Below are 13,176 nucleotides of genomic sequence, written 5' to 3' on the forward strand. Positions count from 1 at the left end.
ATTTATATTACACACGATTTTAGAAATGAGTACATTGAAACTTAAAGAAATCTGTGAAGTGGTCGCGAGTGGTGCATTCTACTGTTTCGCAGTTTGAGGAAGATTCTTTTCTTTGTTCCTTCTTTGTATTTGCTGGTTTACTTTTACGTATAAATAAATTTCTCGGATTCTATATTTTCGTGAAACAAGAATAATATCTATTCACATCGTAACATCCTACAAGAAACTGATGGTATGATAGAAAGTGTGCTCACATAAATTATTTGTCAGTTATTTAACGAAACACCATTTTCTTCCATTTGCAATATAATAATTAGAAACCGCTTTATGTTAAATCGTTTTGTTTCATGGAGGATTGCGAATGACGGACACTCCCATCGTACTAATAACACAAAGTCAATTAAATTACACCACCCTTTTCGGATGTACGGTTGGCTATAAAATGTTCCACCATATTCATAGAAACAAACGTTGTGTACATCCAATCCTCTAAAAATGTCACCCATTTTCCACTCAGCCAGTCACCCGATATTTCCATCTTATTTCCCAAATGAACATTAGCTGAAATGTGTTACTCGATGCTCCACAGATGGATGAGCAGCCGCATAAATACCAAGTCGACCGGAGCGTATTCATTCCAAAACGCTTTCTTTTACCTCCAATGGGCGGACGACCCGTTCATAGTGACGAGTCGGACACCGATCGAAGCCGGCCTCATCACACTAAGGAAGACAAGACGCAGAGCAAAGCTGCACCCGCACAAGCAACGCTCCAAATACATTTGCAAGCCCCAGAACGTCGTGGAGGCCGGCAACCACTTTGTCTGGGAGTTCATTCCAGGACACGGTACCCTAAACGTACCCTCGGACGCCGCGATCCTCCATCATTACCGGGTCTGCGAGTTCGGCGGCGACGACTGTATCAAGACCCAATCGGTAGTCGATCGAACGGCCTACAAATACAAAGATAGATTGGCGGAGAACGTTGGCAAGACTTGGACGGACCTGAGCAGCGAGTGTCTGCTGCCTAAATTGGAACCGGTACCGCCAATCACCCAGCGAACGAAGACGGGTCCCTTGTTGAAACTGGTCAGGTAGCAGAAGACCATCGTGGACGAACTGTGGGAGATCGGTAACTTCACCGGCACACCGAAGGTAGCCAGGACTTATTTCTACAACTACGGTGGCCCTTGACTCGTGTTTTTCTACCCTTTCTCGGGCCACAAATCTCGTCTCCGGCGAACGGAAACCGGAGAACGGTGCCTGTCCGACAGTGACGGAGGCGCGACGCTCATCGACAAAGTTGACGAATACATAATATTTTTCTACGTGAGAAAGACGCGCGATCGGCCGGAACAACACGGGAACACGTGTACTCCGCGTCCTGGGCCGATCGCGCATCTCTTACGCTATGGTGCTTCTTTCACGATTTTATACCTATACATTTACCTAGACGTTCGTTTCTGTTCCATACTACGTCCGATCTACGCGGGAACCGACTGCATCGGTTCGTGGATGTTTGTTACGCAGGGCCTACACCTCGGTCTACACCGCCGGCTATAACGTGAGATTCGATATTTAAATACTGTTGTCTTGTTGATACGTTCTTTTTCGAACACACCTATAAGTCCGCACAACGTATAAAGAAAACATACGCATATCCATAGGATCAATACCTAGCCGTAGTTTATGTATGTATAATATGTATCTAGAACATCCAGTGTATTTAATCTATAGCGAGCGCGTAGCGAATGCGTAATGTTTAAAAGAAGCAACAAAAGAGAAATGTAACGGAAATGATGGACCGCCGTTTACACCCTAGCTGTTCGTGCCCGGTTGATTGGTGACGCTGCAGGACAGCCATCTTAGATGGCTTGGACTCGCCGTACTCGCGACGTGTGTATTTTGGTGAGACTTCGACCGTTTTGAACATGTCCGAATGTGTGGGTCTTTCGAATGGATTTTTTTCAAGCGTACACTCATCAGCTTCGTCGAAACGAAACGTTTCAGTTGTTCGTTTAGGAAATTGATTTTAGTTCATCTTTGTTTCCGGAATCGGCGTGGACTTGACGTTGTAACGATTTCGCTCGTTGTCGACCAGTTTCGCGAATATTTTCTCATTCATCGCTCGGTGAAAGTACTTTTATGGACGAGCATCGTTACACGAAAAGCGTGGTCACGTCAGGCGAAAGAGGCTCGCCGTGTTGTTGATCGTTCACGCGACCGCCGCGCCGGGATAGAACGGATTTTTAGCTGCGCCGGTCACGCGAGCAGGCGTCGCGTCGCGCCGCAATTAAAACGACAACCCGTTTCTATTCGTTTCGTAAGGGTTACATTTTTTACACGCACATACGTTTATGTATATATGTGTATACACAGGCGTGTACGTGCATCTACGTACGCAGCACGTAGGATAGGCGAATTACATACATGTGATCGGTGCTGAGCCAGAATCAACGCGTGGTGTTTGCTCGCGTTGAAACAGAGAGTTAATAAATATTATACGTCGACAATATGTATTTTGATTCCCTTGAAAATATATTTCGTAACGCGTGTCTGGAATGTGGCGTTCCATTGATTGGTGCTCGCTAAGATTGAGTTGTGGTCTTTTTACGGTAAACATGTGTATCGAGGATTTAGGGAAGAGGCACGATGAAGGATATCGCGATGGTGCTTTTTATTGTTGTACAAATTTAGATCGAACTTGATACAAGGGAAAAATGTCGAGGGTAAATCTGGTAGCGTTAAATGCGGTGCGAAAAGCGTGCGCCGATCCGTGGAACACTGTACGCGTGATGTTACACAAAACGATTGGGTTCTGAATTATTTGACAAAGCTATATATACGTGCGTCTTAAGTGTTTTTTACTGACGTTACAGTTTACAATGAGTCTGGAGGAGTAATCGAACGCATTACTTTTTATCAAATATCTATTTACAGTTGTATTGTAAAAAATCTGCGTGACACTGATCGATAATTACACGAACGGTATATTTTGTAGTTTTTGTAACTGTCTTTTTATAAGGGTTAAAAATCCTCATCCGAATGATCTAGCTTACTAACGGCTCGTTTTTCTTGTCCAACCTTCAAATCAAAATTCCCGATCTCAGCTCCTCCCACAGAGTCCAATATGTCGTCGTCGTCCTCTTCGTCGTCGTCGTCGTCATCGTCGTCGTCGAGATCACCGTCGATCAACAGGTCGCTGTCGCTGTCCAGCGAGCCACCACTGTCGTTCGATTCTTGGATTGTTCCCCTTTGACGGCCCGACATGCTCCCGTAGATTCGGCGTTGAGAGATTTGCATCCTCGACGCCCGGCCAGCTATTTTTAACAGTGATAACGATTTACAGTTACGAAAAATCGTAATTTCACTAGAATTTATTAACTAACTGTAATCATTTATGGCAATACCGTAATGTGATCGCTTAAAAAATCAAGGAAACTTTCTATTTACCAGATAAATTGTGTTTCAGAGAATGCAAGAAAAGTAGAACTATAATAAACTAATTCTAATTCATTCCTATTTTATCTTTGAACATATAATTTTGATAGATGAAAATAACCAAAAAAATCAGTTGAACTAAAATTCATTAATTTAAAACAAGGTAATTAATTGAATGTTCGTTTTTATCTATTGTGCCGATTAAACAAATAGAATTTTTTAAAACTTGCTTATATAATTAGTTTCTATATACAAAGAGAAAGTCCCAATTACCAATAAATATTCGACTAAATATATTTTTCACCCCTGCCTTTAATAGCTGTTAAAATATTTTTGTAAGGGCTACTTTTTCTAAAGTTACGTACAGATATGCTGACGTTACCATGTTATATTCCCTCGTAAGATATTCCTTTCTCCAACAGTAATAACACTGTGGAACACGATCTTTGTTTTCGAACAGCCACTAGGTGGTCCTTATAAAGTTCCTTACTCTAAATACGAATCCGAAAACAAAATTGCTGGATCACGTCCAGTTTTCGAAAAAACTAGGTTTTTGTAAAAACGGTCGAATTTTTCGGAAAACCAAGTGTTACGTGAAACTAAAAACGATAGGCCGTTAAAATTTATCGCAGAGAACAAAGAAGACTTACCCGAACACGTATCTATAAAAATTTTGAATGTTGCGTATCATTAAATGTTTGTAAATGACGATCAAAGTTTAAAAAATTGTAGATGCGCGTACTTTGTATGCACTTCTGTTACATTTCTACGAAAAGTGGGTTGGCTAGCACGAATTTGCTATGCGCCATTGGATTCTGCAGACATTTCTGAAGAGGAACCCCCCGCAGGAAGCGTGAGACCGGTTTTTCTTTGGAACAGGGTAAGAAAATGTTCGCGAAGAGCGCGTGCACGGAACTTTCACGCTACACGGCCATCACTCGCCGGCCACAGCTATGCAGGGTCGTGACTACGCGCTGTATAGACCTGGACCCCGGTCACTTCTTATATGTATATATAATGTTTAATTATTTCATAAATTTTCATAACAGTTATGAGGAAGCTTTTCACGATCGTTCCGTTTTAAATAATTTTACTGGACGTGACCCAGCAATTTGGTTTTCAGATTCGTATTTAGGGTAAGGAACTCTATAAGAATCACCTAGTGGTTATTGTAAAAAACAAAAAAAGTTCAAATTTGTTCCACAGTGTAATAGGAAAATAACTGATATTCAAATACCACTGACCTGACTTTAATCGGCTACTCGGAGCTCTTTTCTCGGTACTTTGTTTCTCGGTATCAGCGAGTGGAGGTGGAGGTTCTTGAAGATTCGAAGCTAATATAGAATCGTTTCCTTCCATTATACTCTCGAAATTCGCATCCTCCGCCCTCATTTTCTCCAACTGCTTCCTAGTTGCTTCTTGCCTGTTGCCCATTTAAATGAAATTATTCCATTTACAATTACTTGCAAAAGAATCTTTCGATTTTATTCTAATCCCTTGTCTTATGATTCATTTCTTAACTATGATCGATACGGTTAGTTTATCTTTAATAATGTATTAGGAAAAGAAAAAATTTCGATGCTTATCCTATGTCTACATTTACTCCAAAGCTCAACAATTGATAACAGAAAAATACCATTTAATTTAATTTAAAAGAAATAAATAAGTAACGCTTATTACCAGTTAGATTTTTCAAATTCAGTTGAAAATTTTCGTCACGAGGCTGACATGACATTATAAGTGACAGGGTTAAATGTACGCACCGCCTTTCGAATCTCTCCTGTTCCGCTTTGACAGAGTCTTCGTACAAATGCTCGAGGTACGCGAGATAACGAAACTTTTGCAAATAATCGTCGTACAACGATCTCAGCTCGACTTCCAACTTATCAAACTCCTCCATGAATGCAGGGCGTACTTTTTTCAACGTTTGCAGTCTCTTTTGATTTCTGTCGAGTTCCATGCGCCGCCTCTCGATCCTCACGTCCAAGTTTTGCTCCGTGTCCTTTGCAACCGAAAACAAATTGCTTTCGTATAGATTAAAATACACGCTTCCCTCCATTTACGCACCACTTTAGACTTAGTTTAGTAGCTGAACTGTTCGTTGGCTAAGCTAAAGCTAAGTAAAACCCAAGGAAGAAGTGCTCTTTATACACGTTATAATAGACTGAAGACAAATGTTGTTTGTTTCAAAGACAAAAATTCTTTTGTTACCTACGTACAAAAGACGTCAAAATTTGTGCATCCACCCAATACTTACGTTACTAAATGTTTATTATTTGGTATCAATTCCTTGTTGTAACAGCTTTCCATCGATTTGGAAGCTTCTATCGTCGATGACTACCAAGGCAGTCAACGTATTTAGCTATGTTAAATATATTTATTTTTGTAAAACTTACATCAGCTTCTCCTTCCAATATTTTCTTTTCTTTTGTACTAATAAATTCTATTTATGCTATTTTCATTCGTGCAAAACAAATCCACATGGATACTACGCGTAAATGGCGGGACGGGTGTACACGTTTCAAAATAAAAAAGTTTAGGAACATATTGTAAATACCTTGACATTATCGATTTGCTTTTTGGTATCGTCCACTTCCTTGCGCATACTGTCGATGACGTTTTTCAATGCCATTTCGATTTCCGTCGTGTCAAACTGTCTGGCAACTTTGGTGTTACGAACTTCTCGTAGATCAACTTCGCGCCCTAACAAGTCGAATAACGACGCGCCAGTGGCGGTCAACTGCCTAGCCAATTCTCTAGTCGATTTTAATTCATTAATTTTATCGGAGATATCAAAATTGGTTACGTTAAAATCGTCCTCCGAAGTTACGTCGTTATTGTTACTATTATTCTGAGCGTCGTATAACAACGATGTTACCTTTAATAATTCTTTCACGGCATAGCCATCCGCCTGATACAGTTTCTTTGTATTCAATTTGACGTTCGTTTTCAGCGCCTGTATTCAAATATATTATACATTAGCAGCAGTAGTCAATATTTTGTTATTAACGTTTGTTGAAATTGATTGCAGTATGACAGCTACACATTAGTATTTCTAAGGATTCAGTTGTGGGCATAAGTGTTATTTAAATGAAATGGTTGGAAAATAATGGTTCATATAAGATATTATCTTATTTGACTCATAATTATCTTAATATCATGGATTAATTTATTCGAACTAGGAAATTATTTTTCTCTAAACTATTTCATTATTTAGCTATCAAATGAAATAATATATTTTATTTTAAATTGCGTGAACACTGTGATTTCAGATATAGTATCTCACACGCGCAAATTTGAACGAATTTAAGATTCATTTGATTTAGACACAAGATAAACTTAATCTTTCTTCGTCATTTTTAAAGTAAAAATAATTGGTAGAAATGATTTACTATTTCGAATTGTTATTTCTGATCTTTATTTAAAATAAAACTTGCTCAACTTTGTTCAATTTTATAATGTTACTCGACACAATTGCTTCTTAATTATGGACTGTTTAATTTTAGTGCAATTTCTCTCATTCCCATATAACAAATGATACCATTTTGAATATGCAAATAATTTATTTTCAGTAAAAAAGAAATAGCGATTTCTTTCGCAATTTCTTACCATAAATTCAGCAACAGCACGTATTAAAGCAATACGTTCTTCCTCGGTATTGTGCTCAGTGGGAACATCAGCGTCAGGATCGAATCTTTTCACCAGCCAAATAAGAATTTCCGCGACTAATGGAAAATTCGGTAAACGAAAATTTCCAATTGATATTAATCTCGGATATCCGAGCACACGCATCATCTCCGTGAAGTCTAGAAAATAATTAACGCAATTTTCTTATTAGGTGTACACCGCGATATATTCAAAAATAATTGTTAACAAAATCTGTGATTTACATACTTCTTAGATCGCGAAACGACATGATTGTACAGGAAAGAAATTACTACTGGATAATACTACTATTCATCGATAATGGTTAATGTTTTCATTTAAGCATGATAGACGTTGCCAAGGAAACTCGTACTTCTATATATAAGTACATGTGTACTTACTATTGTATTTTTAACAACAGGTGTTTTGAAGAATGTTATTATATGACAAAAATGATTTAAACAATAAACAAATTTTAAATACAAAGCTATACTCTAATTTCGTTGAAAAATTATTGTTGTCTTATTCTGGAAATTTTATGCTGATGACAGATAGGTTCAATAAAATAATTATCATTATATTTGGATGATTGTAACAATTACTTTCAAGTTTTTTACTTAAGATTAAGTTTAATATATAAATTCTGTTATTATTTTTTATTATGATTCCCTTTATTTCAACAATATTATTCTATATATGGTATATAATACAACAATGGGTAATAATTAGAAATCTGCATCATGCGCACTGGGTCGCGATTTATGTTCAGATTTCATTCGTTTCTCGTGAACTCGTTTCCTTGCTGCAGCCAGTAGTCGTTTTCGCTTAAGTTCTGCAGTTTCAGGAGATATCTCTGGTGGAGGTTTTATAACTTCTCTGATCATTGTTCTTAATTTCTCTAGAGCGTCTGCTAGATTCAGATGTTGAGACCTTGTTAATTCTGACTTAACTATAAAATAACCATCCTTGGATATTCTGTTCTGGTACTGCAATAAACATTATTTTTTTTAGATAATTGTATACTTTAATTACTATATGGTTTAAATTACAAACCTTCTCCAATAATTTTTCTTTTATTTCCTCAGACAACCATGTAGCATTTTTTACTTGGAATCTAAGATCTACTTTAGTATTTGTACGATTAACATGTTGTCCTCCAGGTCCACTACTACAACTGTATGTTATTTTCAGTTCTTCGATAGGTATGTAACCACTGAATTTCGCATTTGGATCTTCAGGAACCTAAATAAATCTGACATTGTAAATATATATCTGACATTGATATATATGTATTTAATATAGAGCTTGACATTAAATATTAACAATACACAACACAATTATGAAAAAAAATATTGGTCTTTTATTTAAAATAATGACAAACTTACGAAAGCTGGTGTGTACAGTTTTAGGTTACTCGTAGGATATATTTTGTCTAGAGATAAGGCACTTTTATATGTAAGTGCTCTCCTAAGAAAACAGAAATGATTTTGTTGTGTCACGTCATGCTGAAAAATTCTAAGACATTGTCTCCCAACAATATTCATTTTGTTGTTTATTATATTTCATAAACACATTCACACCATAGATAAGTTTAAGATAGAACGAACATTATATGGAACTTTGCGAAGTTAGGTAGGTATCTGTAGCATCGACAAAGAAAAGTGCCGCTAGTTCTGACGACCTCTACATCGTTGAAACAGTGTGGTCTGCTATATTAATCGGTATTGATACAGACGAAATCATGGTTTTGTTAAAGTTTTAGGAAATTATTTAATTAATTCAAATATATAGCGAATGATTTTGAATAAAACTCGCTATAATATTATTTTTATGTATTCGATTTTAATGTACTTTAATTATAAAGTAAGCAATTCATAATCATTTAATACAACTTTAACCTAAATAAATGTCAATCGTTGAAATTGATGATAATATTCAACCAAACATTGCAAAAACCAAGTAAAATTGCATGATATTCATTATGATGAATACTAGTTCTAATAAATAAAAATGAGCGAGACAAGTGAAACGCAAAATAAGGACATTGGTCCAGGAACTCTAACAGAACAAGAATGCGAATTAGCGCAAAATGCGCTTTCTGAATTTCATAAAGGATCATATACCAGTTGTTTGTCATATTTAAATAAATTGGAAACTCTTAGACCGAAGGATTTAAAAGTAATGCACAATAAAGTTGTAGTAGAATGTTATAAAAATGACTTGAAAAAAACAGAATTATTACGAAAAAGTTTAAATGCAATATGTGGACAAATGTCATTGACTGATTCAACTGAAACTATAGACGACATTCAGAAGTGTGTTATGAGATATAATCAAGCCGTTTTATTATATCATACAAAACAATACAGTGCATCGCTTCAAATTATCAATAGATTATTTGCTTTTATAGAACCTATGGGTATGTACCAAATAATTATATGTATAATATTGATATTAAAGCAAATAACTATGATAAAATAGTTTCTAAATGTTTAAATGGAAACATTCCACTACAAAAAGAAAATGGTAGTCGTTGAATTTAATTTAAAATGCATATATATTTTTCTTTCAGAAGAATCGTTAGCTCACAAAGTTTGCCTACTCCTGATAGAACTACATATAGTAACTAATCAACCAGATGCTGCATTATCTTTAATAAACTATATAGAAAGTCAACTGATATCAACAGATAATTCTAAACTTGCATCTGTTGATAAGGAAGGTATAATGAAACCTGTCACAGAACAGAAAGATCAAAAAAAGGAAACTGATACAGTCACTGATGCATTTAAAATAAAATTATTGAAATGTAAAGCTAGGATATACCTTATGATGCATCAACTGAAGTTGTGTAAAAGGGAGTGGAAGGTCCTGGTTTCTTTGGGTACACCTGTAGTAAGATACAAAATAATATTTTTAAACTATTTTCTTCTTAATTTATTAGACACATTTTTCTTTTTTTCTGAAAATTTTATTTTATTTTTTAGAATATTTCGACAGTATTCTTAAAAGCAAATCTTGAATACTTACGGGGAAATTACAAAAAAGCTATTAAATTATTAAACTCTGTAACATCAGAAAATATGGATTTTAAGTATGTTCAGTTTATATGTAATTTATAATAACATACGATATTATTAAAAACATGCATCAATAAACATATACTTATTGCTTTCAGAACTAGCGGAGAGTCCCCCGCTGTTTTGTATTATAATAATATGGCTTGTATACATCTTGCGATGGGTAAACCAAATTTAGCGTGTTTTTATTTGAAAAAAGCTTTACATGAAAATAAATGTGCAGTGGAAAGCGTACAATCAAAAGATAGTGGTAATTATGGTATTAATTTTTTATTTTCCAAATTTTATTTTATAAACTCAGATGTTGAAAGTAGTTTATATGAAGAGAATATTTTGATTTAGATCCTTTTTCTTCACAACCTTTGTACACGCTTGGTGGAAACAAACACTATCAGTTAATGTACAGTTTAGGTGTATCATTATTACATGCGAATCAGGCATCAGCTGCTTTTGATTGTTTTATGGAAGCTGCTCAGAAACTTCATAATAATCCTAAACTTTGGTTAAGAGTTGCAGAATGTTGTATTTATTGTCACAAATCGGTAAGTAAATGGAATTATATTTTTCTAGAATATTGTTAAAAGTAAAAAATAATTCTTATCCTGTTTTTAGACAAATGAAGTTGATTTTAATATTCCGAAACGAAGAAAGGATTTAGTACAGAGGGTTCTAGGGTCTGGAATTCATAGAAAAATTATTTTGGCTTCTTCTCTTTCTAAAGATATAAAATATCATTCTGAAAGTTTCCCGTCTGCAATGCCTCAGTTAACATTAGAATTTGCATCTCTTTGTTTAAAGAATGCATTGTTTTTATTGCCAAATATCAATGAACTTAATGAACTTAATGTTCCAATTACAACAATTACTGGCTCGCAATCAGTACCTTTATCATTAACAGCTGGTCATAATTTAGGTATTCAAAGTATTTATTTGTGCAACAAAGATATAAATGTTGTTTAACGTGATTATGAATATAATGAATTAAACACAAATTTTTAGGTGCTCAACATTCAACATTAATGTCACAAGTGTCTACCGTTGAAGCATTAAATTTGAAAATCAGTGTTTTGGCAGCTAGTGCTTACGTGTGTTTATGTCTGGGCGATTACGTTGTTGCTCTCGAACACGCCAAATCACTATTAAATGTCAATAAATTACCAGGAGCATATAAAATGCTAGGAAATCTTTATGCCGCGGAAAGTTTAATATTTATGGACAAAATTAGCGAAGCAATTGAATATCTTAAACCGGAAAATATTCAAGATTTGAATACTTTCGTACCCATACCTGAAACGCAAGATAAAGATAAAGATAAAAACGATGAATTTGTTTCAAAACCTATAAAGAGTAAGAATAATCTCCTGTAAACTTTTAAGTCAATTAGTACTATTTAAATGCAATACAGTTATCAATTACATTTTATAGTGTGGTATCCGACGACTGTTCCTACCGGTATCGCTGTACTTAAATATAATTTAGCTGTAGCTTATGCGATTCGTGGTGAACTTGACAAATCTGGAGAAACTTTAAAACAAGTAATTAACAATTTTGAAAAGCTTCGTATATATTAATTATCGATCATTCTTACCGAATATCATGTAAATATTTTTAGGTATGGATGTCTAAAGGACCAGACTGCGATGTTCCTATACATGTAATAATGTTAGCTTTATATATAGAATTACAATTAGGTAATACTAATAATATTTTTAATTGTAAACAGCGTTGAAAAGAAATATCGTTATTTATTTGTTATGTTGCAGGTCATGCAGATATTTCAAGGTCGATAATAAAACAACATTGTCCACAATACCGTTGACGATAAATTTTTCTGTAAATTGTTTCTATAAATATATATGAATTGTAAGGATCTGCGCATTCAAGTATACATGTATCATGCAATATTCAAGATTCTACAGAAATATTAATCAAACCGGTTAATAAATGCTATAAGTTTTCTATATTTTGTAAAGTTTTATAAATACAGTTCTTACATTTCTGAAATCATGTGCTTTTTCAAGTTGTATTTTCAACTGTTTCCTCTAGCTTGCGAGTACGTACTCATTAGGTGTTTTTATCGCAAAAAAAAGGGAACATTTGATTAAACATTGCAGTTACACATTTATATATACACTCAATGAAGGACAAACGTAATTTGCGATGCGGTAGCGTAAAGAAATACATTTTGCTTCGTTTGAGTTCTAGCGTTGTAAACACGCATGTTAACTTGCCAGCAATGATTTCGCCAATTGTTACTGGAAGTGAGCTTACTGGATGGTATTGGAGGCCTCTGGCCTGTAATATGGTCATGGCCGTCTAGGCGAATCACCCCAGGGCCTTACACTGGACCTTACTCTGCCTGACTCACACACATCCAGTGGTTCTCCACTGTTAGTTATTCCACGTGTGACAACGTTTCCACTACTTAATATGTATGATCGGTTACGAGACATAATCGTTTCCTGAAAGCACGTGTGCATACGAGTTCTTGATTTGTAATCAGATACATAATATTATATTACTCAACCAAACCGATCATTATTTCATATGTAAAGATGTTCGTATATTATTTTGCATAAACTAGGCTCAAATACGGATGCGTTTAAATAATTAACGGCCCCATTCGATTCCGTATGAACGAGAAATGACGTGACATTTTCTTAAATTTTGTCACTGTACCAAGAAGGCAATCGCAGGTAATCGATGAACGACCTTACACCACGATGATCCATCCACCTCTTACGAGTAATTAGAATGGATTGAACAATCTGAGAAGAAAATAAAAAGGATTCGATTGTATTGAAGATTTATCCGGAGACCTGAATGCCTCACCGGTTGAGGAGGAAGGACAGCGGAAGGCTGTCCATTACAAACTTAACAGAAGAAAATTAAGAGGACGCACTTCCTTGGATTCGAGGTTCATTAAAGAAGTATAATTGCAGTTAACGACGCGCAATTAAATATCGTTAGTTTATCCCGTCCTCGCCGGCGGAAACGAGATGAATCGGTGA

General features: G+C 35.4%; 4 protein-coding genes across 9 annotated transcripts in view; 2 read left to right on the forward strand and 2 right to left on the reverse strand.

The window, feature by feature from the left end:
- Positions 1-3,057, forward strand: part of LOC116426581 (uncharacterized) — a 57,317-nt gene extending 54,260 nt beyond the window's left edge. For all 3 annotated transcript variants that reach the window (XM_031975702.2, XM_076370386.1, XM_031975704.2), the window contains one exon: positions 590-3,057. In XM_031975702.2, the coding sequence (XP_031831562.1) occupies positions 590-1,097 (508 nt within the window). In that variant the 3' untranslated portion in view covers positions 1,098-3,057. The remainder of the gene's footprint in view (positions 1-589) is intronic.
- Positions 3,027-7,584, reverse strand: Cluap1 (clusterin associated protein 1). Its single transcript, XM_031975705.2, has 6 exons — positions 7,335-7,584; positions 7,050-7,246; positions 5,998-6,396; positions 5,204-5,442; positions 4,685-4,863; positions 3,027-3,319 (listed from the first exon to the last, which is right to left on the reverse strand). Exons 1-6 carry the CDS (start codon positions 7,354-7,356, stop codon positions 3,027-3,029), a joined length of 1,329 nt encoding a protein of 442 aa, XP_031831565.1. The 5' UTR covers positions 7,357-7,584.
- A 142-nt stretch (positions 7,585-7,726) lies between these two features.
- On the reverse strand, positions 7,727-8,735 carry LOC116426584 (large ribosomal subunit protein mL62). Its single transcript, XM_031975719.2, has 3 exons — positions 8,471-8,735; positions 8,139-8,327; positions 7,727-8,071 (listed from the first exon to the last, which is right to left on the reverse strand). The coding sequence occupies exons 1-3, from the start codon at positions 8,627-8,629 to the stop codon at positions 7,811-7,813; spliced, it is 609 nt and encodes a 202-aa protein (XP_031831579.1). The 5' UTR covers positions 8,630-8,735; the 3' UTR covers positions 7,727-7,810.
- Positions 8,731-12,169, forward strand: Not10 (CCR4-NOT transcription complex subunit 10). 4 transcript variants are annotated; one of them, XM_076370383.1, is made up of 10 exons: positions 8,731-9,504; positions 9,661-9,980; positions 10,073-10,179; positions 10,264-10,424; positions 10,508-10,707; positions 10,778-11,078; positions 11,165-11,512; positions 11,591-11,700; positions 11,778-11,856; positions 11,929-12,169. In XM_076370383.1, exons 1-10 carry the CDS (start codon positions 9,096-9,098, stop codon positions 11,982-11,984), a joined length of 2,091 nt encoding a protein of 696 aa, XP_076226498.1. In that variant the 5' UTR covers positions 8,731-9,095; the 3' UTR covers positions 11,985-12,169. The 4 variants fall into 4 exon arrangements, with proteins under 4 accessions (XP_076226498.1, XP_076226497.1, XP_076226499.1 ...); XM_076370382.1 differs by having other exon boundaries at positions 8,732-9,504; positions 9,658-9,980; XM_076370384.1 differs by having other exon boundaries at positions 8,732-9,504; positions 9,658-9,980; positions 10,264-10,415.
- Positions 12,170-13,176: the final 1,007 nt, after the last annotated feature.

The sequence above is a fragment of the Nomia melanderi genome, chromosome 8 (assembly GCF_051020985.1).
Source record: "Nomia melanderi isolate GNS246 chromosome 8, iyNomMela1, whole genome shotgun sequence".
Classification (NCBI taxonomy): domain Eukaryota; kingdom Metazoa; phylum Arthropoda; class Insecta; order Hymenoptera; family Halictidae; genus Nomia; species Nomia melanderi.